The following is a 24,228-nucleotide window of genomic DNA, read 5'->3' on the forward strand; positions in this document are numbered from 1 at the left end:
TCAATGCAGAGAGGACAGCTTCGGGCTGCGAAGAAGATGTCGAGCGGTCAGGCACTGTTTTGAGCCCTTGTTATAGAACAGCTGATCCTGCGAAGGGAATAAAATAACCTATTTAACCGATCTATCAGCGCTACAGTCCAGCCAAATCACAAAACCAAACATGAGCAAGCTTAAATTAGCATTAGGCAGACAGCCATGCATTAACCCAAGCTCTTTTCTCTTGTTTTCTGGATATATGCTTTGGTTTAGTCTGCTCAAAAAGTTTAGTTTTGACGTTACACAGGTGAGCTGCCTATGTAGGTATCATTTTAACGCATTCTAGGTGTGCTTCAGACCTGAGGTTTGTTCCAAAAGGCCAAATTTGGCACACAATCCCATAATGTAATGCCATAATATTTGTGGGGGGAAAAAACATTGAAGATGGAGCAAGAGAAATTATTTTAAATATACTTTGAATAAATTCAGTTCGTTTGGCAAATTAATTTCCATACATTTTATAGCTGTTTGTAGCTGGATCTAGCTGTTTTTCTAGCTCAATAAGGATTTTAAATAATTTATACAGAAATTGCAATTCAATATTTCATTAATTTAACTTAACTCAAATAACAATTCTTAACCATATATATATATATATATGGATAAGAAACGATTTCTATTTTAAATAAATGCTCTTCTTTTTAACTTATTATCCTTTTTAGGATTTTTTCATCAAAGAATCCTGAAAAAAAAGTATCACAGGTTCCAAAAAATATACAAAAAATTTCCAGCACTGATAATACATCAGCATATTAGAATGGTTTCTGAAGATCATGTGACACTGAAGACTGGAGTAATGATGCTGAAAATGCAGCTCTGATCACAGGAATAAATTATATTTTAATGCATTTTTTCCTGTATTTTTGATCAAATAAATGCAGCCTTGATGAGCATAAGAAACTCCTGTAAAAAACATTAAAAATCGTTCTGATCCCAAACTTTTGACGGGTAGTATATATATATATATATATATATTGCCATGTATTTTACTCAATATTCGTGTTTGCTTGCTAGAGTTTTGCATCACTGGTGCTCCAAATAAGTCTAAATTTTTATAAATAAATTTTTAAGGTCACATGATGGTTTGGATGCTCCCTTAGAAAGCAGCTGTCTATGTAGACAGCAAACAGCAAGGCAGCTCACTAGTTTTTGCAGCAAAGCCAGACATATTGCAAATCAGTGTTTAAGTTTTGATAAAAAATGAGCATTAACAAGCAGAACAGGAGAATGGCAAGTCTGTAAAGACAATGTTGGCTTTAGAGAAGGGTGAGTTGAGGAACACAGCACAGCCTCAGGCTGTTTTGGAGTTGAGTCTATACAGATCAGAGGCTTATGAAGAAGAAGAGAAAGCGAGAGCTCCAGCGTGGCCTTTAAAAGGTTGTACTACCTCTCTGAGCTCCCATCTCTGCTGAGGTCCTGTGATGGTGTTGTGACCTTTATACTGGCACTCCTCTAATTTGACGACTTCGTCTGTCCCATGCAAACAGATCTCCTTCTGAATGTTGTGCCTGATCTCGTGATGGGTCGAGTACTCGAAATACTGTACGATCAGAGGAGAGAAATGACCTTCACCACCGAGAAAACATTTCATTAAACATGATAAAGATGTTTGCCTGGAAACTCCTGAGAGGTTCTGGAAAATATATCAAGGGAACTAATTAAAATGATATTTGAGATGCACCTAGAAATAAAATCTATTCCAAAAATCATTGATGCATGTGTTCAAAAAACAGCAAAAAAATGAATCAACTTCACCTGATTTTTATTTAATATTATATAATATAAAAAAAAATTATAATAAATGTATTATATAATATAGTACTTGAATTGTATGGACTATTTTGTCCATACAATTTTTTTACTGTTTACTATTACTTTTTTTTACTGTTCCTGTAAGGAAAACAAACAAACAAACAAATAAATCAATCAATAAATAAATAGCAATTGTATGGACTATTTATTGTTCCGTTCCGTTCCATTCAATAAAATAAAATAAAATAAAATAAAATAAAATAAAAAAGCACCTTCATCTGATTGAAATTATTATTATTATTATTATTAATTATTAAAGTAAATAAATTGTATGGACTATTTTTATAGTTTTATTTATTCTTTTTTTTTTAAATAGTTTTTTTTCTGTTCCTTTAAGAAAAAGAAAATAATAAAAAAGCACCTTCACTTGATTTAAATTATTATTATTTATTTGTACTAAAAACAGTTTTAAAATAAGAGTGGTCAATTCCATTGATTCATTCACAGGACAAACTGTTCTTGCTCTAATTACCTGGTTTCCTCCCATCCCGTGGCAGGGGTACATAATGAGAGGTTTCCCTCCCTCATTACTCTCTCCTGCGTCCAAACAGGCCTCCTTCCCCACGTTCTTTATCTGGAGGGAGACAGAAGGAGGGCTGAAGGAGGAAATGGAACGGATTGTGGTGTCGTAACATGAAAGCTGTTAAAACAAGGTTTTATGGTGGGAAACCGCAGCGGCCAGACAAAACACCAGAGAAATACAGGGACGTCCCAGCCACTGTACACACACTCACCGCGCCAAACTGCAGCGGACTGAGATCGGGCATGAAGACCTCAGGATAGACGTTCTTCAAATACCAGGAAAAACTCTTACACTGGAGTTTTTCCCGGAGATCTACCCGCTTGGAAATGTCTCCAAAAGAGCGCTGTGGAGAGAGACGGTAGCTTCATTACAGAAACTGCCTTTGAATCGCATATTAAAGCTGCCCACAGGCTGTCTGAGGCTCCACTTTAAAGCTGTCGGTCTACGGTTATGAACCAGCAGCAGGTCTTGTCTACACATTGAGAATGTTAAGGGATTAGATTGCAGAAGACCAGTACGATGAAAGCCTGGCAAAAGGCCTTTAGTCTCCTAACTCTTAACTCCACAATGCCATTCCAACAAGTGCAGGCAAAACCAATTTGTGTAACATAACTGTAGGATGGCAGTTTTAATTTTTTCTGTAAATAATAATAAAAAAATAATAAAACATAAAATAAATCAATCAATTAATTAAATTATCTCAGTAAAAGGCTTTATTTAATAAAAAAAATTTATTTAATTTTATTCATTTAAAACCAAGTGTAGACAAAACCAATTTTTGTAACATAACTGTAGGGTGGCAGTTTTAACGATTTATGACAATTAAATAAAACAATTATATTTAAATAAATTAAAACATCTCTGTATGAGGCTTTATTTAAATATTAACGTATTCATTTAAATAATTTAATCTATTTAAAAACAAATGCATGCAAATTCCATTTGAATAACACAACTATAGGGGGCAGTTTAATTATTTTTGTAAATAAAAATATGAATATATGAAAGAAAATAAATTATCTCAGTATACAGCTTTATTTAAATATTTAATTAATTGTCTAATTTATTTAAATAATTTAAATTATACATTTGATAAATATACATTAATAATAATAAAAATGTAAAATGTTTAATGAAAAAAAAAAACAATACATTTATTTTAAAAATATATTATTTTAACAGCTTTTTTAATTAACGAAAAAAAATTTTTGCCTTTATTTGAAAGGACAGTAGAGAAGGACAGAAGAGAGGGAACAGATCTAAGATGGATCTTCATATGTTGGGAGCAACGCACTACCCTTTGTGCCATACAATAGGTTCAACCAAAAACTATTGTAGTATCTTAATGTAACTGCAATTTTTGCTTTCGTTACAAAAATGAGGGACTATGAATGCTGGGAGCTGTACCTCTTTGGCGATCTGAGCGGCCTGCTGGTTCCTCCGGTAGAAGATCTCTTTATAGTCGCCCATCCAGACCTCAGCCAGACGTACCTGGTTGCGAGCGATCACCTGCGTGCCTTTGGGGAAGGTGTGTGGACTCTTTGTGCGAAACACGTGGCCTACGACTGAACAGGGGATGATTTCTAGCTGCCCGCCGCACTGCCACACCTGAAGGACGAGAGCAGCAGGTCAGGATGTGAATTAATATGACAAGAAAAGGAAGCTTTATTCATTCATTCAAAGCACAGACATTAGGAAACTTCATGGCCAAATATTAAAATAAAGACTAGTTTCCTGACCCTTCCTTTTGATACAGTCACTGATTTAACCTTTTAATGCAGAAATGGCATTAGAGCTGGAAATTTCGATTCATTTCATTTAAATGAACTGATTCAAAATTCTGACTCAACGATTCATTTGCATTACCACTCAGAAATGTTCACAAAAGTGCATTCAAAAGTAACTTAAATGTCAATTTAAGTTACATACACATAAATCAACCTTCTTTTACTTAATGTAACAGTTAATGTAATTATTTCTCAAATAACTTGTGAATTTATCTACCAAGCAAGCACATGAACAAAGAGAACTTGAACATCAATGTAATCAATATCATTTTCTTGCTGTGAATCTCTAAAAGTGTTTAATTCATGACATGTCAAGTCAGTCTTACTTCATTAAATTAAGTTTGGGGTCAGTAAGATGTATTTTATTTTTTGCTCACCAAGGCTGCATTTATTTGATTAAAAATACAGAAAAAAAATTAAAATGGTAAAATATTATTGCAATTTAGAAAAACTATTTTCTATTTGAATATATTTTAAAATGTAATTTATTGCTGTGATCAAAGCTGAATTTTCAGCATCAATACTCCAGTCTTCAGTGTCACATGATCTTCAGAAATCATTCAATATGACAGATAAAAAGCTTAATTTTTTTTTTTTTTTGGAAACAGTAATACATTTTTTCAGGATTCTTTGATGAATTGAAAATGCTAAAGAGCATTTATTTGAAATATAATTTTTAAAAATGTCATTACTGTCACTTCTGATTAATTTCATACATCCTTACTGAATAAAAGTATAAATTTCTTAAAAAAAAACAAAATCTTACCAACCACAAACTTTTGATTGGTACTGTACATGTGCTAAGACCAAATAAAAGATGTGTGTATAATGAATTTTGACTCACCCTGAAGGACATTTCAATATTTTCTCCTCCCCAAATCTCCATCTCCTCGTCATAGCTTCCTACATGGTAGAAATAATCTCTGGAAATGGAGAACAGTCCCCCTGCAAACGTTGGCGTCCTGCGAGGGCAAATTCTGAGTATTATCAAATCTATTTACTCTAGTCGTTTAAGGAATAGTCATGCTGTTCCAAACCTGTATGACATCTTTTCTTCCACTGAACACATATGGAGAGTGATTTCTGAAGGATCATGTGATGCTGAAGACTGGAATAATGATGCTGAAAATTCAAGCTTTGCATCACAGGAATAAATCACATTTTAAAATATATTCAAATAGAAAAGAGTTATTCTAACTTGTAATAATATTTCACAATATTACTGTTTTTACTATATTTTTTAACAGCCAAAAAAAGAGACTTTCAAAACATTACAAACCCCAAACTTTTGAATGGTGATGTAAGTCATGGCATGTTAATTTTTTGGCGAACCTTTTATTGTAAACCTGAGCGTTTCCTTACTTAATAGGGTACGTCTCATCTCTGCGTCTCCGTTTCTCGTGATCCGGAAGAGTCTCCCAGCCAAAGGAAAGGCCCCAGTCGAAATCCCCCCGGTTATGGTGCTGTCCGTACGGTGAGGGTTTCATACAGTTTCTAAAAAACACCATCAATGTTTAATAAGCCTAAAATGAAAAAGCATCAGATTCTTTCCAGCTCTACCTGACCACAGGCTTGTTATAAAGAGTGTTTTATTAAGAGACAAACCCTATTCATGCGAATCCAGCACATTTGAGTGGGAGTGCTTCGCTCTTTAAAACGGAAGGTCGCTCGTACAGTATGACTTACAGTGGGCATCCAGGAAGGTGAGAGTTTCGCCCGAGGCCACGGAGGCCCCGAGGAGCCGCGCAGTGATCAGGCCTTTCCGTTCTTGCTGACGGACGACACGAGCAATGTGCAGCTGTTTCAGATACTCATCCAGTTCGTCCTTTAGTCGCTCTGCGAGAAACAGAAATGCCAAAACAATGTGTGTTTGTGCATTTTGCAGTCAATAATTGTTACTTTCTTTTCGCAAAATTCGAAGCCATTTATTCTTTCATAGAGAAGGGAAGCTCAGAATGCATTAAGAAATCCATCCAGACGGCGGATGAAATGAGACAAATGGCTATTATAAATTTTTTTTTTTTTAAATTGTCAAGAAATAAATACTTTCATTTAGCAAGGATGCATTAAATCAATAACATGTGACAGTAAAGACATTTATAATATTACAAAATATTTATATTTCGAATAAATTCTAATACTTTTTTTGACTTTCTATTCATCAAAGAAAAAATGTATCATGGTCTCCAGAAAAATATGAAGTATTTTCAGTACTGATAATAATAAGAAATGTCTCTTGAGCAGCAAATCAGCATATTAGAAGGATTTCTGAAGGATCATGTGACACTGACGACTGGAGTAATGATGCTGAAAATTCAGCTGCGCATCACCGGAATAAATTACATTTTAAAATATATTCAAATAGAAAACAGTTATTTTAAACTGTAAAAACATTTTTTCACAGTTTTCACTGTATTTTTGATCAAATGCAGCCTTGCAGTAGAAGAGACTTCTTTAAAAACATTAAAATATCTTCCTGACCCCATACTTTTGAACAGCAGCATGTATTTATTATTTGTGTGTTTTATGCTTATTCAAGTATTTCTATGCTTATTAAGTATCAAGCATATTTCAGATTTATTTTACTTATATAATCATGCCAATCGGTGCTCTTCCAACTTAATCAGAAAGTGTTACTTTTAAAAAGGTGTGTGATTAAACTGAATGTTTTGCTTTCAAACTGATCCAGTATTCTGTCAGGGGATGTTTTAGATTCAGTATGCTGGGATAAAAGGCATAATGATACTCTTTTAGCAAAGGAGCAGGACAAAGTTCAAACAGTACCTTTAATCTAGTAGATATGGGTGTGTACGTATTCATTAAGCATAAATATCTCCTTTCATGAGTCTGCAGTCTCCCAGCAGCCCTCAGGGCAAAACCACTGACCAGCACTATGGCATAATATTATATATTATACAGAACTGAGGAGTAACTAGCTAAGAATTGTGATGCAAACTGTAACTTCAAAGTAAAGTGTCACTTATGCACATAACAGCACTAAACCGAACTGAAATCAGTTTTGGTTCAACAGGGTTGGACAATCCAATGGAATATTTGAAACTTGATTCAGTTGGATTTCTGTACAAAAGTCTACATGTTAGCATTTTTTTTTAAATCAGTAACTTACTGAATCTAACAACTAAAAGGAATAGTTCACCCAAAAATGAAAATGGTCATATTTCACTCACCCTCAAGTTGTTCCAAACCTGTATGAGTTTCTTTCAGCTGCTGAACAAAAAAGAATATATTCTGAAGAATGTTGGTAACCAAATAGTTGACGGTAGCAGCCATTGACTTCCATAGTATTTTTTCCATCCTATGGAAGTCAATGGAGACCATCAGCTGTTAGGTTACCAACATTCTTCAGAATATCTTCTTTTGTGTTCAACAGCTGAAAGAAACTCATACAGGTTTGGAACAACTTGAGGGAGTAAATAATGGCAAAATTGTCATTTTCAGTTGAATTATCCCTTTAAGCTACATTATAAGTTAGAATATTATAGCTACACTACAAAAGAAGCTTAAAGCTTAAACTGGTCTAAACTGATTTGTTAGTCTTTAAACTGGTCTCTTAGTCTCACCAAATGACAAGACCCTGAAAAAAACCCCATAAACCATCACAACAGACCAGCCTAACCACTTTAGGCTGCTAAGCAGTTTTTTAATCAGCAGGGAGGGTTTCTTGACCGTTTAAGTACTTTAAATTATGAGTCACTTGGGAAGCTACATTTTAAGAGTGGCTTTTCCAACCCAGACACTGTGATTTATGATATCACATGATATGTATTATCCTCCTCCGATTCATTTAAGAGTAAAGGTGTAAAACCCAGCCTGATGAAACCAGCTAAAATGATTCACAGCAGCGCAGCGGGACGTCCTATAGGTTTTGGCTGCCTCCGAGGGTGGGGACCTACACACACAAGACTGGTCTTTCTCAACGGAAGCTGGAATTGCTTGAGAAAGCGAGAAGGAGCGTGTAATTAAAAGAAGAGTTGAAAGCCAATTCCCTGGCTTTCATTTCTCGCATGGCGAGCGGCCAACAGAGAAAGTTCAGTCACTGAATGATTCAACCAGGGGAACGGATAGGTGAGATCTAATGCAGTGGTTATGCAACTAACCATATATAGTACCATTCAAAAAAACTATTAATATTTTCATAGAAAAGTATTATTTTCATTCAGCAAGCATGCATTAAATTGATCAAAAGTGACAGCGATGATATTTATAATGTTACAAAAGAATTCTATTTCATATAAATACTGTTCTTTTGAACATTCATACTCATCAAAAAAATCCAGAAAAAAATGTATCAAGGTTTCCACAAAAGTATTGAGCAGCACAGCTGCTTTTAACATTGATAATAATAATAAATGTTTCTTGAGCAGCAAATCAGCATATTAGAATGGTTTCTGAAGGATCATGTGACACTGAAGACTGGAGTAATGCTGTAATTTTACAATATATTCACATAGAAAACAGTTAGTTTAAATTGTAATAATATTTGATAATATTACTGATTTTAATGATCAAATAAAATGCACCCTCGGTGATACTTCTTTCAAAAATATAAAAAATCTTACCAACTCCAAATATTTTGACCACGGTGTAATTGTGCATATTTAGCAAAGCAAAATAGACTCATTAACATTTAAAACAGAGGAAAAAATGCTTCATATGTCTTTTGTTGTTGATGTCAATTTTACGCCCAACTGGTATTTTGGTGCCAACTCATTTGCCATTCAGTCAAAGTTAGTCAAATGTCATTGGCAGGTTGTGCAACACACCCTCATCCTCAAAAACCATGAATAAAACTGCACAAGGTGAAAGAAACCAGACAATGCAATTGTGTGGCAACCATAATATGTTTTAGTTGCTGAGAAACATTTAGTTGGTCTAGAAAAATCACATGCATATCCATATTGCAGAAACTGAAATGGTAACACTTTACAATAAGGTCCTATTAAATGTTACTAATATCGACTTACAATGGACAATACATTTGTTACAGTATTTATTCATCTTTGTTTAACTAATGTTAACAAAGGGAACCTTATTGTAAAGTGTTACCATTAAAAATGTATGCACCACCAAATTTCAGAATATGATTTTAAAGACGGTTTTGCCAAGCAGTTTTGTTGATGTGTTGAGTTGCCACTTGGGGTCTAATGTCAAATATGGCTTCTGATGCAAAACCAGTTGGGAGCCATTGCTCTAATGCTCATTCTCTTCTTTGCATTTCTTTGTCCACCTGTCAAAGATCTGGTTTTTAAGAGTCCGCCCGATAGCCCTCTATACCTCAGACCCCCTTCACCGGCTGAGCAAAACTCATTCCCAAACAGCTCTGTTTCCTGTAGTAACCTGCTTCACGAGTGCCGGGTGTCAGCAGGCCTATAAGAATTCAGTAAAGCGGGTTGCTTGAGTGAAACCAGATGCCCATTAAAACACACAAACGGTCTGGTGGGGCTGCAGGCTAGAGGTGAGTTACCGTCAGAGCTGGCGTCATCCACGAGGATGATTTCTTTGAGCAGCAGAGCAGGGGAGGTGTGCAGGGCGCTGTAGACGGTCCGCAGTAACGTGCTCCACACCTCGTTGTGGAAGACGATGATCACGCTTGTGGTTGGCAGGGGTGGACAGCGTCTGAAAGTCTGTTCAATGCATCTGTGAGAGGAAAAGAGAGAGACTGAGAAATGAAGTAAAGTGGAGGATCCTTTATTCAACAGATGTCGGTGAAATGTCTAGATTAGGGCTGGGCAATATATTAGGCCTGTTTGGCCATTAAGTTTCCTAAAGACTAAAAAAAAAAGTTACTTGAAATAAAATAAACATTAACTGAAATATAAATACAAATATAAAATCTAAAAAATCTAAATAAATAAATAAATAAAGGTAACATTTTACAAAGGTTTCATTATTAACATAGGTAACCTTAACATTTAAAATACTTCTAAAATATTTATTAATCTTAGTTAATAAAACGAAGATTAATAAATCTTAGTTAAATTTATTTTGTACTAAAATAACTAAAACTGAAATAAAAATTTATAAAAACCATATAGACAAAAAACCAACAACTAATGAAAATGACAAAAACATACAACTAAAACTAACATGAAAATTTAAAATGTAAAAATAAAAACTTTCACAGTGCAGTTTTAGCCAGTTAAACATCAGTATGATGTGAAAGTTTTCACAGATCAGAATAGTGATGTTAATGAATCAGTGAAGGGTTAACTGACCTAAACTGCACTGTAAAATTTTTCACAAATTAGAATATTGAAGTTAAAGGGGTCATATGATGCGATTTCAAGCTCTTGGTGCATAAAGAAGATCTGTAAAGTTGCAAAAGACTAAAGTCTCAAATCCAAAGAGATATTCTTTATTTGACCCCTTTAAGGACTCAAGGAAAGATACAACTAAAAGTTTATAGTGAAAGATCACAATAGTCTATTAGAGCCGTGTATAAGCTGATTTATCTAATGGTCTTCACCGGAACCCACTGTAATGCTGCGTGAATATACGGCCATTAAGTATAAAGTATTAGACATACGTTCAAAACTATAGGTATAATATGTTGTATAAACAGCCCTGCAATAAGGATAGACACAAATGTGTTAAATTAGCTTAGCTTGTTCTAATTTCATGGGTTATGTCATTTAAAAAGCTCGTCTGGATTGTAAAGTAGGGCTAATTGAAACTTTAACTTGTCATGACATGTGACTTTCTCTGTAAAGATTTATTTATTTATTTTTATTATTATACAATGTTGTGTGTTTCTGTACTTTTCATGTTTACGGTATTCTGGAATGACTGAAGATCAGCGCAGCATTCAACGATCTTGTGGATGGTCCGCAGCAAGTGCTATGCAGACATAACGGCGATGACTGTCACAATGTAGAGCTTGGACAAAGTTGTAAGTAAATGTATTTACTTTATAAGTGCACATATTTATTGGAGTCTGTAAACTTTAAGATTTTAAGACACATTTTAATCCTTCCCTTTGTTTTTATTAAAGCACATAGGTTCTGAGTAGGAATTCCTCAAGGGCATAACTGTTGGAATTATAGTTGTGAGTGACCAAAGTGAGCACCATCAATCTGCAGTGATGTGGTCCTGGAAATAGAAGAAGACATCTTGGTGATCTGGGGTTGTATCACGTATAACAGACACACTCTCCTGTGTGTGTGAAAGGCAGTGGAGTGTGACGAGGGGCTGTGTACTGCGTTCGACTATCCGGGACTTGTCACAGCACTTAAAGGCAAAATTGTTTTAATGTTTTCATTCAAGCGGTTACACTGTAAAAAAAATCTATTGTTGAAAAAACGTAATATTTCAAGGCAACCTGATACAGTCAAAGTTTTAAGTTCTCTCAACTATTATTTTAATAATTGTACTAAGTAAAACTAATGTGTTTTGTCAATTTGAATCGGTTTGTTCACTAAATGCAAAATGCCTGGTTCAGCCAATATATTCATGAAGACAACAAAAGATTTCTTGTTCAGTAAACTTTCTTCGTAACACTTTTCAATCAGGATCATTAGTTAACTACTTTAGTTAACATGAACTAAGCATGAACAATACTTCTATTAATCTTAGTTTGTTAATTTCAACAATGCATTATTAGAATCATTTTTTTAGTTAAACCAACAAATCATTTTTTACATACAGAGTACACACACATATATTACGTTAACACAAACATTTATTTTGGATGTGATTAATCGATCTGACAGCTCAATTTGATTGATTTCTGAGGATCAGAATCTGTCCATGATTATGAATCAGTTCTACACTGATTCAACATTTCATTTGCATCATTTCTCAGAAATTATGAAAGTTTTAGCATATTTTTTAAATATATACTATGTATTTTTTATATTGGTGCATAATATATACATAATAATATTACATATTTTAATTATTTGAACTAGATTTTATTGTATTTTACTTCTTTCTATAAAAAAAGGTAGAACTTCTTTGGCTATAATAGTTTTTTCGTTGAACTGATGATGAAATACAATCACCCTTCTAAGCCTTTTTAGAGTAAAGACATAAATATCAAGATTTATTTTGGCTATATCCCCCAGTCCTCATCTGGATTTCATTCTGCAGATTCCTAATTGTGTGTTGTGTGACACTTTGTATAACAATGAGCAATAGGAACACTGGTTTTATGTATATCACCCGCACTAAAGCAATAAAGGCAAGAACAAACGTGTTTAATTAGAGAAAAAAGCTCATCTTTGTCTCAGTCTGTAATTTGTAGCAATATCTGCGTAGGCATGTTTAAATAACGTGTCTGAGGACAAAAGCTAGTCTGTAGTTTCACAGAGTCACTGATTATCCTGCCAGATAAACAGATTCTCTTCTAGATTCTCTGCACATGAACATTAACATTTTCAAAATCCTTTCAAAAAAATACTTTAGATTTGGACCTCATTGTATTTGTGTATTTGTCTCTGCTGCCAATGGAACTATACTACCATTTCGATCTACGAGGTGGTCTTCTCGTGTTATTTTTGGTTGGTTTTGGATTGAGTTTTGATAGCCAGAGTTGCATAACCCACATCAGAGGGTGATTCAGCAAAAAAAGCAGATCATACTGCATGTCAGTTTTACACAAGGACCTTCTAAAATGTTTACTATACATTTGGGTTCCAACATGACTGTATTTATAGATATATTTTCTTTCAGCTTAACATTTACAACATAAAGGGTGCCCACACTTTATGACCTCAGAATCTCCACTTCTACATGACTTTTCCTGTCGTACAGTCATGATTACTGGATGCAGCATTTTTTTTGTTTTGTTTTTTATCTGGGTTAAATGTCAGAGTTTGCATTCACAGGGACTACTATATGAAACATGAACAAAGTTCTGTGTAAATCGTAGTTTAATTCTTACATAAATAGTTTCATTGAACTAAATGCAAGAATTTATGCAAGAATGGTTTAATGCACATCTGCTTTGCTCATGTTTCATGAATGAGGCTCGCAGAGTGCGATATTCATCAGATTAAATCATTAAGAACTAGAAAAACATATAGTCACTTCATAAATTTGTATGACCGTGGATTTAATTAAATACAGTTACAAAAAATACAAAAAAATTCCTTGATATTTCTGTGGAAACCCTTAATATTTAAAAGTGAAAGAGAAAGATACTGCATCCAAATAATAACTCGCACACCTCAACTGATTATATTCTTGTAAAAAACACTACACTAAGACAATGGTATTTTATTGTATGAACTGACTAGAGACTTAACTGACCTCTCGCTCAATCAAATGCCGCTATAGCTGAAAGACAAACATTAAAGGAAAAGTTCAGCTAAAAATGAGAATTTGCTGAAAATGTACTCACCCTCAGGCCATCCATGATGTAGATGAGATTATTTGTTCATGGGAACAGATTTGGAGAAATGTAGCATTACATCACATGCTCAGCAATGGATCCTCTGCAGTGAATGGGTGCCGTCAGAATGAGAGTCCAAACGGCTGATAAAAACATCACAATAATCCACAAGTAATCCACACATCACTCCAGTCCATCAGTTAACGTCATGTGAAGTGAAAAGCTGTGTATTTATAAGAAACAAATCCATCATTAAAGCGTTTTACCTTTAAAACGTTGCTTCTGGTCAAAATACCAGTCCACAATCCAGAATAACGCTTCTTCCAGTGAAAAAAGTCAATCTCCTGTTGTCCTCTCACATCAAAATCCACCAACATATTTGTTTAGAACTGTTTTGGTTATGTTTTCGCTTCTAAACAGTGCTTGATCTGTGCATATTTCTCTCCTGATTCAGATGAGACGACTTTTTCACTGGAGAAAGTCATGTGGAGCTTTTTGAACTCTCATTCTGACGGCACCCATTCACTGCAGAGGATCCATTGGTGAGCAAGTGATGCAATGCTACATTTATCCAAATGTGTTCCCATGAACAAACAAACTCATCTACATCTTGGATGGCCTGAGGGTGAGAACATTCTCACCTAATTTTCATTTTCGGGCAAACTATTCCTTTAAGATGTCTGTTGAAGTGTGATAAGGTGTTTAAAGCAAACAGGTGGTACGTACTCTGGAGGTCTTGTATCGGGGCCGAGGTCTCTGCTTAGTGAGATCTGATCACTGGCGTACAAATTAAAGCAGTGCTTCTCCTCTCCCCTCTCCTTTTCTTTTTGCTCCGACAAGCTCAGATTGTCAGTGTGAAAAGCCTTCCCAGAAGCCCCCGGGGCGCTGGGGTTTTGCGGTGGCCTTTCTAGGACCGGTCGGAGCTCAGCAGCCGTGTAGTATCCGGATAGACAGGCCAGACTGCCCTCGCTATCCTGCTTCCTCACCGGAGCTTTTATCTGCATCTTCGGCATAGCGTCCCGGAAGTTATTCATCGCCCCCATGACCATCTCAAGAACGCTGTCTCGTTTCTCCACAATCCATTTGAGCCAGGGTTCGTCCTGGGGGCTCTGACTGACCACCTCTCGCTGCATTAGAAACAGGAACGTCACGCACACCAACGCCACTATGGCCAGCTTCCATGGGTGCAGTCGTCTGCGCAGAAGCCTGCGGAAGAATGTCATTCTTTTGAGGCGAAGCCGGCACTCAGAGTGTAAGAAACAAAGCTACACCTGACACACACCCTGTGCGTAACATCACCGCTTGTCAAACCTGTGAATGGGACAAAAAGAGGACACTGATATATGAGCAGCAGAGCACCGCGAACAAGTTCAACACTTCTGACAACTAGTTTGAGAACGGAAAAGTTGGGAACTCCAGTTCTGAACGTCCAACATAAATGTTTTCTTTGATATTTAAGCCTCTTTTAGGTGGCTGGGAAATCATTCTTCACTTGAGAGGTAATTTTGGGGAACTTAATTTCTTTAACAACATTCTCTTGGAGAGAATTTTAACAGAAACTTTCCAAATGATAATTGAGCCTTTTAACCAATGGAAAAGTATTAATCATATTACAATCATCAGACTTGACAGCTCTGTCTATCTTTTTAAAAATCACAATTTAATGAAGCATAATACTTTTTTGTTTGTGCATTTCTTTTAACCACAGAATGCATATATTGTATAGGCCAAAATAACATAAATCAAAAATTATATACAATTAGATGCATGCTTTTTACTAAAAACATTTTTCAGGCAACCAATTGCGTGCTGTGTGACACTTTGTAAAACAATGAGCCACAGGAACTCCAGGCTTGGTTTTGTGTGTGCAAAATGAAATTGCTAAATGTTTTTAGTAACAAATATGGATTTAATTGTATCTAATTTTTTATTTTTTTTAATTTTTGACATTATTTTGGCATAAACAACATAAAGGGCAAAACTGAACATGTTTTTTGTTTGTTCATTTTGGTTCTTTCAACCCTAGAATGCATGTTCAGGTTTCCCCCTACACTTTTTAAAGTGTGTAGGCCAAAATAATCAAAATACATACAATTAGATGAATATTCTTTACCAAAAAACTTGTTTTGTCAATGAATATACATTTTCATCATGTGTTTGTGTTGTACGAGAAGGGCTGTCACTGTAATTTGGAGAAAAGAAAAAGACTATTTACTTTCTTACTAAATATCACTCTAAACCTGAATATAACATAACATAACATTCCATAAAATGGAAAATGGGGATAAAATCCATACAAGTGAGACAATTTAGACTTTAAATGAGGTATTCTTGTTATGTCAGATAAAAAGTCAATTTAACGCGACGCATATTGCTTTATAGCCGTAATTTTGAGGCGTTTTAGGGTTAATCATTATAAGCACAATAACACCATCTGTCCATAACTATAAATCAGTGCACAATCACGTAAACAAACGTTATAAAGCAGAGACAGTAAAGAAACAGTGAGACATACCGATTCCGCTTAAATATCGTGTAAGTTCATATCCAAAAGAGTTTTGAACTTCCACAGCAACTGTCCCAAAGCAGAACTGCTGACCTCGGCGATGTCAAAGTGGAGTAACCTCATTATTATTATTATTAATCTCAGCCGGACTTCCGCGTCGTTGGATCCAGGTGCGCGTCTCTCAGGTAAAGGGGCGGGACTGGCGTAACGCGTGCGTAAACGCCACATCAACGTCAACATTTGAACTGTTAAAAAATGTTGATCTTCCAGGATTTTCTACTGGGATGTTGCACAAGGAGCAGGAATGCGATCAAACAGCGTCGAATCACGAGCAAATTACTCTTCTTTTAAAAATAATTTATTTCAATAATTTTCTGGGCGCAATCGCCTACGGCGTTTTAAACAAAACACATAACTTTTAAATTTGCTTTAAATAAATAATCAACAATAAATAACGAAGTGATACTGCCCCGGACGTGTTTTGTTGATGTACGACCACTGATCTCTATAATGAGTGTGTATGACCGATAAAAGCGCTCGCTCTGACGGCCTGCTGTTGCTATGGTTACATCAGGCGAAAGCGACTTCGCGTCTGTTTAGCGCACTCTGAATCGACACTTTTGTAGTTACTGAAATGTTTTAGAACGCGACTAAAATGTGCATTTAAACTCACATGTAAAAAGAATAGACTATATACTTTTAAGACCCCCGACCTTTTGTTTTGACTTTCTTTTAAACCCTTAATTAGTGGAGTCAGACCCCCATAATTCGCAACCTGCATTCTCTCTAAATAGTTATGTTACACAAACCTAAATCATCCACAACCGAAGGGTCCTGTCACTGGCATCACTTATTCTCACGACTCAAAACAGATTTGTTCATGCAGAATCCCTTCGCGACATCAGTGATGGGGGACATTCGACTACGACAATGTTAAACCCACTTAGTATCTCACTTAGACGAATTACCACAAAAAATGACCCCCATTAAACAGAATGTAGATGTAGAAAACACTCACCAGACATGCTCAGCCTGAGGATTTTAATCACCGTGTCCCCGTGCACATGGACTTCATAAAGAGCTTCTGTGTTTGCAGGGCAAAGAAAAGAAACCGGACACGAACCGGACAAGAGAAGAATACCAGAGAGGCTCAGAGTGTTCATACTGGAGATTTAACTTCCCACTGTGTCTTTTCGTGTTGAATCTCTCTGTAATAGAGCTTAGTGAGAAAGTCGGACTCTTGCTGGATATGGTTGGCATATGAACTGCTTCTGATGAAACTCAAAGTTTATTATTTGACATCAAATTGATGTGGATTTATTGCACAACTGAAATTCGTTACTGGAACACTATAAGGCTAAAAGTTTATTCTGTAAGCCTTAATAAAAAATAATGTAATGTAATAATTATCTTGAATATATACATTTCAATAGTCAAATTAAATATAAATAAAACAATATAATTTAAATAAAATACGCATTTAAATAATATATATATATACACACAAGACCAGTGAGACAACTAGCCCTGGTCTTTCTTACTAGGTGCATCACCTTTTGTCATAAATGAAAATACTATGACACTATGCAGTTTATCCTTGCATATTGCATACTGTTTCAAAAACGAGTAGACAGACAACAGCATGTACTGCGCAGTATGAAGTAGTGATGTGGATTTATTGCACAACTGAAATTCGTTACTGGAACACTATAAGGCTAAAAGTTTATTCTGTAAGCCTTAATAAAAAATAATGTAATGTAATAATTATCTTGAATATATACATTTAAATAGTCAAATTAAATATAAATAAAACAATATAATTTAAATAAAATATGCATTTAAATAATATATATATATACACACAAGACCAGTGAGACAACTAGCCCTGGTCTTTCTTACTAGGTGCATCACCTTTTGTCATAAATGAAAATACTATGACACTATGCAGTTTATCCTTGCATATTGCATACTGTTTCAAAAATGAGTAGACATTATACAGCATGTACTGCGCAGTATGAAGTAGTATTCTACCCAGAACAGAGCCAAACAGTAGTACGCTACATTGTTTTCACATGAACTCAATATCATCATCTTGGAAATAAAAACAGTTGCATTTTTTAATAAATTTTATGCAATATTTGCCAGACTGATGAAATAAAGAGGCAAAAAGAGACACATTGGGAATGCAAGGTCAAGCACATTGTATCGTGGGATTCAATATTCTGTGCAGCGTGCATATATATCGTGGAATCTGTAGCCGGACAGTGTTTTCAAATGCTTATTTATTTCTGTGTACATAAGGAAAAATATTGCAGCATTATCAATGCTTGTTTTTAATGTTGAATGAACACTGCGTGTAGTCATATCAAAACATTTCTTATACTGACACTTCTCAATGCATTTCATATGAAATTACAATGAGATCACAATTGAGCAACAGCACACACCACACCGGTCCATCTGTCATAATCTTAAAGCCACTCTTGCTTTGTCCAAGATGTCCTTCCTGATGCGTGGATAGTTGGGATGTGCATCCAAAACCTGAGAGTGTGAGACAAGAAAGAAAAAAAAATGCAACAGGATAAAAAGCTATTAGCTATTATATTTTTAGTTAAGTTTTAAATATAATAATTTAAATGAAAATTACATCATAATAATTTAAAGATGATACAAATATAAAACTACAGTGTAATTGATTTTAAATATAAAATGTATTTTTTATTTATTGCCAAATATTTAGATTTGGTCAATTAACCTTATAAATAAATGAAGTTGAAATATCACTCAATAGTTCAAGGTAGGTCTGTCTTAAAAGGTTTAAAGGGGTCATATGATGTTGCTAAAAAGAACATTATTTTGTGTATTTGGTGTAATGAAATGTGTTTATGTGGTTTAAAGTAAAAAAAAACACATTATTTTCCACATACTGTACATTATTGTTTCTCCTCTATTGAACGCGAGCTTGTAGCCTGGTAAACAAACATCATGCTGATGTCAGTGAGAGATGTGAACACACACATGAGAACAGTACAGAGCGTCAGAGAGGCTTTAATCTTACCGATAGTAGGGTTGGTTTGATTGCTGTATTTCCAGGCCATTTCATAATTCAAGGCAGCATCTCTGAAGGACTGCTCCTTCTCCATAATGTAGCCCATGTACTCGTACGCCTTGCAGCAGGACTGTTATAAAACACGTTAAGACGTCAGTCTGTAAGTGTTTTTAATATTTTGATTATTCTGAAAAGTCAAATGAAAGGTTTGCAAGCAAGCTGTGATGTTTTAGGGTTTCAGCACACGTTTGGTTTTTGTCCATCAAGTTGCAAATAAAAAGAGAAAATAAATGTGCTGAAGATTTGATTCACTGGATCAAATTAAAAGAGCCATTTTCCCCTGTAGTCACTAATTTTATCTCTTAAAACTCATGTTTGATAATCAAAATTACATTTACAAGTTTTTTTCCTGTGAAAATAATTTCTTCATGCATTAAAATGGCTTGAATATAACTCTACACCCTTATTTAGTATATGCAGATTCATTCATGAATATGTAGATTATTCTCCGTGTCTACTCAGTCATCTCTGACTACCTGCTCCACTGTCACTCGGTTAACTGAAGTAGTGAATGTACAACAGCAAGTGCCAATATTGGATTCATTCAGCCATATATGTTTGAACCAGAAACTGATTCCAAAGATGAGGAAAAGTGAATTATACAGGCTTGTCTACAAGTATCTGTATCAGAATGATAATGCATTTGATGTATCGATCTCTACAGCCTCGGACATGTAATTGGTAACCAGAGTTGGGTATAACGCGTTACACAGTAAAAGTAATCTAATTACTTTTTCTGGTAACTCAGTAATGTAACGCATTACATTTTAAATTTGTGTAATTTGATTACAGTTACTAAAGTCAATATAATTACGTTACTTATGTTACAAATGTAGTGTTAAGAAAAAGAATAATTATATGCCTTTTAAAATCACGTTTTGCGTGGCAGTGTCAGTTAACCCTCTGAGGTTGACGGAGGCGCCGGCGCGATCACTTGCATTTTTTCCTGATAACAGCAAAAAGAACTTAAAACGCTCCGCCATTTTTGATCGTACATATAAGTGTAATACATCATTTGAATCTGTGAAGGGTCTATTTTTATTTGTGTGCACTCACACAATATCAACAAAAAGATTGTGCTTTTGTAAAACAAAGAAAACAAACAGGGTGTGCTTTCTGCCATCTCAGTCTCCACGGACATCTTTCTGAAACGCGTCACTAAAATAAACCCAAACTCAGCGAATACTTCACACACAGACGTGAGAAACATATCTATGGAAAGCTTGAGGTGTCTTATCGAAAACAAATATTCTCTGATGAAGTAATCCGTATGAAACCAACGCAAGGTCCAGTCTTTCCCATCTGAGCTCATAATCTGTAATGTGATCAAGCCCCCGCGCAGCGCACGCTATTCATACGGTAATCATCCATGTGAGACGCGCGAGCCTGTAAACGCCCACATCACCTCCATAAACAAAGAAGCCAGATTCCTTTTTAGCATTCAAATATGCACTGTATGTTCATCAATACTGTTTTCAAATGTTATCAGAACCGTTTTCAATTTATTAAGGTTTTTTCTGTCTTTAATGCTCACACAGTTAAACACAGCTAGCATACACATATACCCTACACTCAGCAAGCAATGTTGTACATAAAACACTGTATAGGCACATTTAAAGATACATTTTTCATTGTTAGGCCCCGATCACACCGAACGCGTTTTTTAGGTCTGAAAACGCGAGGTGCACCGCACTGCCTTTTTTTGGTGACTTTTAAAAAAGAGCAGTGCGCTGCATTTTTTTATGTTGCTAGGCAACCACCAAATCAGCTGTCCTGTAAGTCTAATCAAAGGATTATAGCGCGAGCGCTCTAAAATCTTTGGTTTTTGCTGTTAAGTAAACTGTCAAATTAACAGAAATCCTAAAAAATACTGCTCCGGGTAACCCGCGACAGACACCAAAAGTTTCTCCTCCAACATAGCAGAGTCCAGACTTTCTAAGCAACTTTCGTAAAGTAAAGTAAAGTAAACTTTCGTCATCACAACGGAAGGCCCGCCTCTCCGTTCATTCGATTGGATGGTTGGATGGTTCACTCTATTTCTGTTTTATCACGTGATAGAAAGTCTAAGGCCTTCTTAAGCCGTACGGCTGACTTATCTAATCTGCGGCCTGTTATGCATCAAACTAATATTGCTGTTGAGACAAAATGCAATGCCATCAAGTTAGCATTTTTAAACATTCGCTCACTAAAAAATAAATCATTTCTAATCAATGACTTAATAACCACAAACAACCTGGATTTTATGTTTCTAAACGAAACATGGCTAGAAGACAGCTGTAGTGCAACGGTCCTCAATGAAACAGCCCCTCCTAACTTTACTTTCATGAGTGTTTGCAGGACTGTTAAGAGAGGTGGAGGTGTAGCTGCTCTATTTAAAGATGTCTATCAATGCAAGCAAGTATCATTTGGTCAGTACTTGTCTTTTGAATATATAGGGATTGTGTTGAATTGTTGTGATTATTTTTTTTCTTTTCTTTTATGTAAAGCACTTTGAATTACCATTGTGTATGAAATGTGCTATACAAATAAACTTGCCTTGCCTTGCCTTGGACAATTGAAAAAACGCGAATGACGTCGGGCGCTTTTTCTGCTCAGAGTTGCTTTTTTTTCAAATTCAGGCGCTCCTGCAAAAACGCGAGGCGCACAGGACGCATAAACAGCGCGCAGAAAGCTCACTGCCAACCGAAAACAATTCAAAAAAGGTGCCTCTTACTGCAAAAAACGCGTTCTGTGTGATCGGGGCCTTAGGCAGGTTTATACGAAGAATGTTAAGTTTTAGAAATGGATTAAATCTTTAAGTTTAAAGGAGAAAATGCTCAGCAATGGTGTTGACTGATGAATTTGCACATGGTTGTTCTTTAAGCACATTAAAAACACCAGATGGACATGTAAACAATGTTAAAGTACAATGTACTTGATTTTCACCACAGGTGATCTTTAAAGGCAGGGTAGGTGATTTGGTTCAGAATTTTTTTTTGTTATGCTGGTTGAAAGTCTCTTCACATCCCGATAGCAATCACTAAGTTAAGTGCTCTAAATGTGTTTGTATTCGTCTGTGGAAGGCGTAGGACCATAAAATGTTTGTCCAAACATATTCCTCGGTCCGAGGGCTACGATAGGCTGTCCTACCTGCCTGTCAACGTATGTATTTGCATACCTCCACGCACCCTGTTCGCTCAGACGTGATCCGTCATCAGTACATTCCATTGCAGACCGAACGAGAATGGAAGGTGTTATTATTGTAATATTGTGCGCTTTGTACTGTAATGTTTTCTCACCGGTGAATGAGACATGAGGTAATCTGACAGTGTTGAATTCAACCCTCCACCAACGCCGTCTCTCATCGTGTCGCTGGTTAGCCTCTGGTCTGCCTGTGCGCGGTCATGTGTTTTGTAGGAGGCGTGGCTTTGGAGAGTAATTTGCAGGGAGGGTGAGATCTTATGCTCTCAAAGCTTGCTTGCTTTTGCTAGCCTCTCCGAAATCGCCTACCCTACATTTAAATATACTAATCTTTTACTATTTTTTCAACTGAATTTCCAGCAGAAATTGTGATATATAATGTGGCTGAATGAATTCAGCATCACCTTGTTGTGTCGCAGGCATCTCTTTAGCAGCTCTCCTGCCATGTCATATTTTCCCGACTGGATGTAGATGTCAGCCAGGAGCAGCCAGCTCTTTTCAAACTCATCTGCATCAATGATGTTCCAGTTCATCTTGGCGATGCGTTTGAGCTGGTTTCGGGCTCGAGGGGTTTGCTTCAGGATCATGTAGGCAGTGGCCATGGCCAGCAGCGCAGGAACATAATCTCTCTGTACAGAACAAACAAGACTTTCAGGTGTAGTTGAGTAAATGTCGTCGTGAAGCATGAAAGAAGAGGATTCAACAAACTGTAAAGTTTAGTGTAAGTGATACTGAAGTGGAGATTTCTGGAAAAAAAAAATGTTGAGAAATGGCTTTTAAAGATATGTATTATAATTTAAATCTAGAGGCACAAATAAATAAAGTATAATATAATAAACACTTAAATGGGTATTTTGAATGTTTTCTTTATACTAGCCTGAAAAAAATTAAATTAAATTAAAAGAACAGCGTTTATTTGAAATAGAAATCATTATAAATGTCTTTACTGTCACTTTTGATCAATTTAATGCATCCTTGCTAAATAAAAATTCTGAATGCTATTCTAAGTTTGTCTTGAAGGTGTGATTCAGGCGTATATAAAGCAGTGTGCATGTGTGGGTGTGTGTATATTTAACATATCCGTCACGTGATGTCCACACACCTCACTGTTTGCAATCTCAATGAACACGTTGAGGGCTCTTTCCACGTTGGCTTTCTGTTTGGTGGCCAGATAACAGTAGTTCTCCAGGATGCGCAGCTGTACGTATCCCGCTGGGGTTTGTGGCTTCAGCTCCTTTAAGAGCTTCTCTGCTGTTCTCACGGCCAGCTGCTCCGACTCCTGCTTCTCTGTAGAGTTTCTGAACACAAACAAATGAAATGCATCATTGGTGAAAGTGCATGTGTGCAATAAAATTCAGCTTATACAGAATAAAAGACAATAATGGCAGAATTAGTGAAATTAGCTGTTCAGGATGCATCTTGGGAATAGTGTAATGGGATTAGGACGCACCCCATGTCTCCGTCCAGGTTCTCAAACACCTCTCCTCCTATGGTCTCATTGTCGGGGTTGAGACAAATCTCAATCATGTTGTATACTGCGTTCTGGCCCCAGTCGTTGTCCTTCCTGGCTTTGTTAAAGTGACGTAACCCATCGTTAGGTTCACCAGTGTACCTTTGAGAAGCAGATCAACATTCATGTCCTTATTGCATTCAATTCAGCAATCAAAAGCTATGACTGTCATTCATTTATCATATGCATATGACTGATCACAATCAATATTATTACAATTTCAAGCAACTGTTTTCTATTTGAATATACTTTTAAACTATTAAAATTATCATTCAGAAACCATTCTAATATGCTTATTTGTTGCTCAAGAAATATTTATTATTATCAATATTTAAAACAGTTGTACTGCTTAATATTTTTGTGGATACCGTGATACATTTTTTAGGATTCTTTGTTACTTGGAAAGTTTAAAG

The 24,228-nt window shown here is 35.7% G+C and overlaps 1 protein-coding gene and 1 pseudogene across 1 annotated transcript in view; both read right to left on the reverse strand.

Annotated features, from left to right (window-relative positions):
• Window positions 1-16,156, reverse strand: LOC107755198 (polypeptide N-acetylgalactosaminyltransferase 3-like; annotated as a pseudogene).
• Window positions 14,806-24,228, reverse strand: part of LOC107755199 (tetratricopeptide repeat protein 21B-like) — a 27,489-nt gene continuing 18,066 nt past the window's right edge. Inside the window, exons 25-30 of the mRNA XM_016571917.1 lie at window positions 23,756-23,917; window positions 23,408-23,603; window positions 22,710-22,934; window positions 19,075-19,195; window positions 18,949-18,985; window positions 14,806-14,821 (exon numbers count right to left, since the gene is read on the reverse strand). Coding sequence (XP_016427403.1) covers window positions 14,806-14,821; window positions 18,949-18,985; window positions 19,075-19,195; window positions 22,710-22,934; window positions 23,408-23,603; window positions 23,756-23,917 — 757 coding nt within the window. The remainder of the gene's footprint in view (window positions 14,822-18,948; window positions 18,986-19,074; window positions 19,196-22,709; window positions 22,935-23,407; window positions 23,604-23,755; window positions 23,918-24,228) is intronic.

This window comes from Sinocyclocheilus rhinocerous, unplaced genomic scaffold, assembly GCF_001515625.1.
Source record: "Sinocyclocheilus rhinocerous isolate Xijiao unplaced genomic scaffold, SAMN03320098_v1.1 scaffold2187, whole genome shotgun sequence".
NCBI lineage: Eukaryota > Metazoa > Chordata > Actinopteri > Cypriniformes > Cyprinidae > Sinocyclocheilus > Sinocyclocheilus rhinocerous.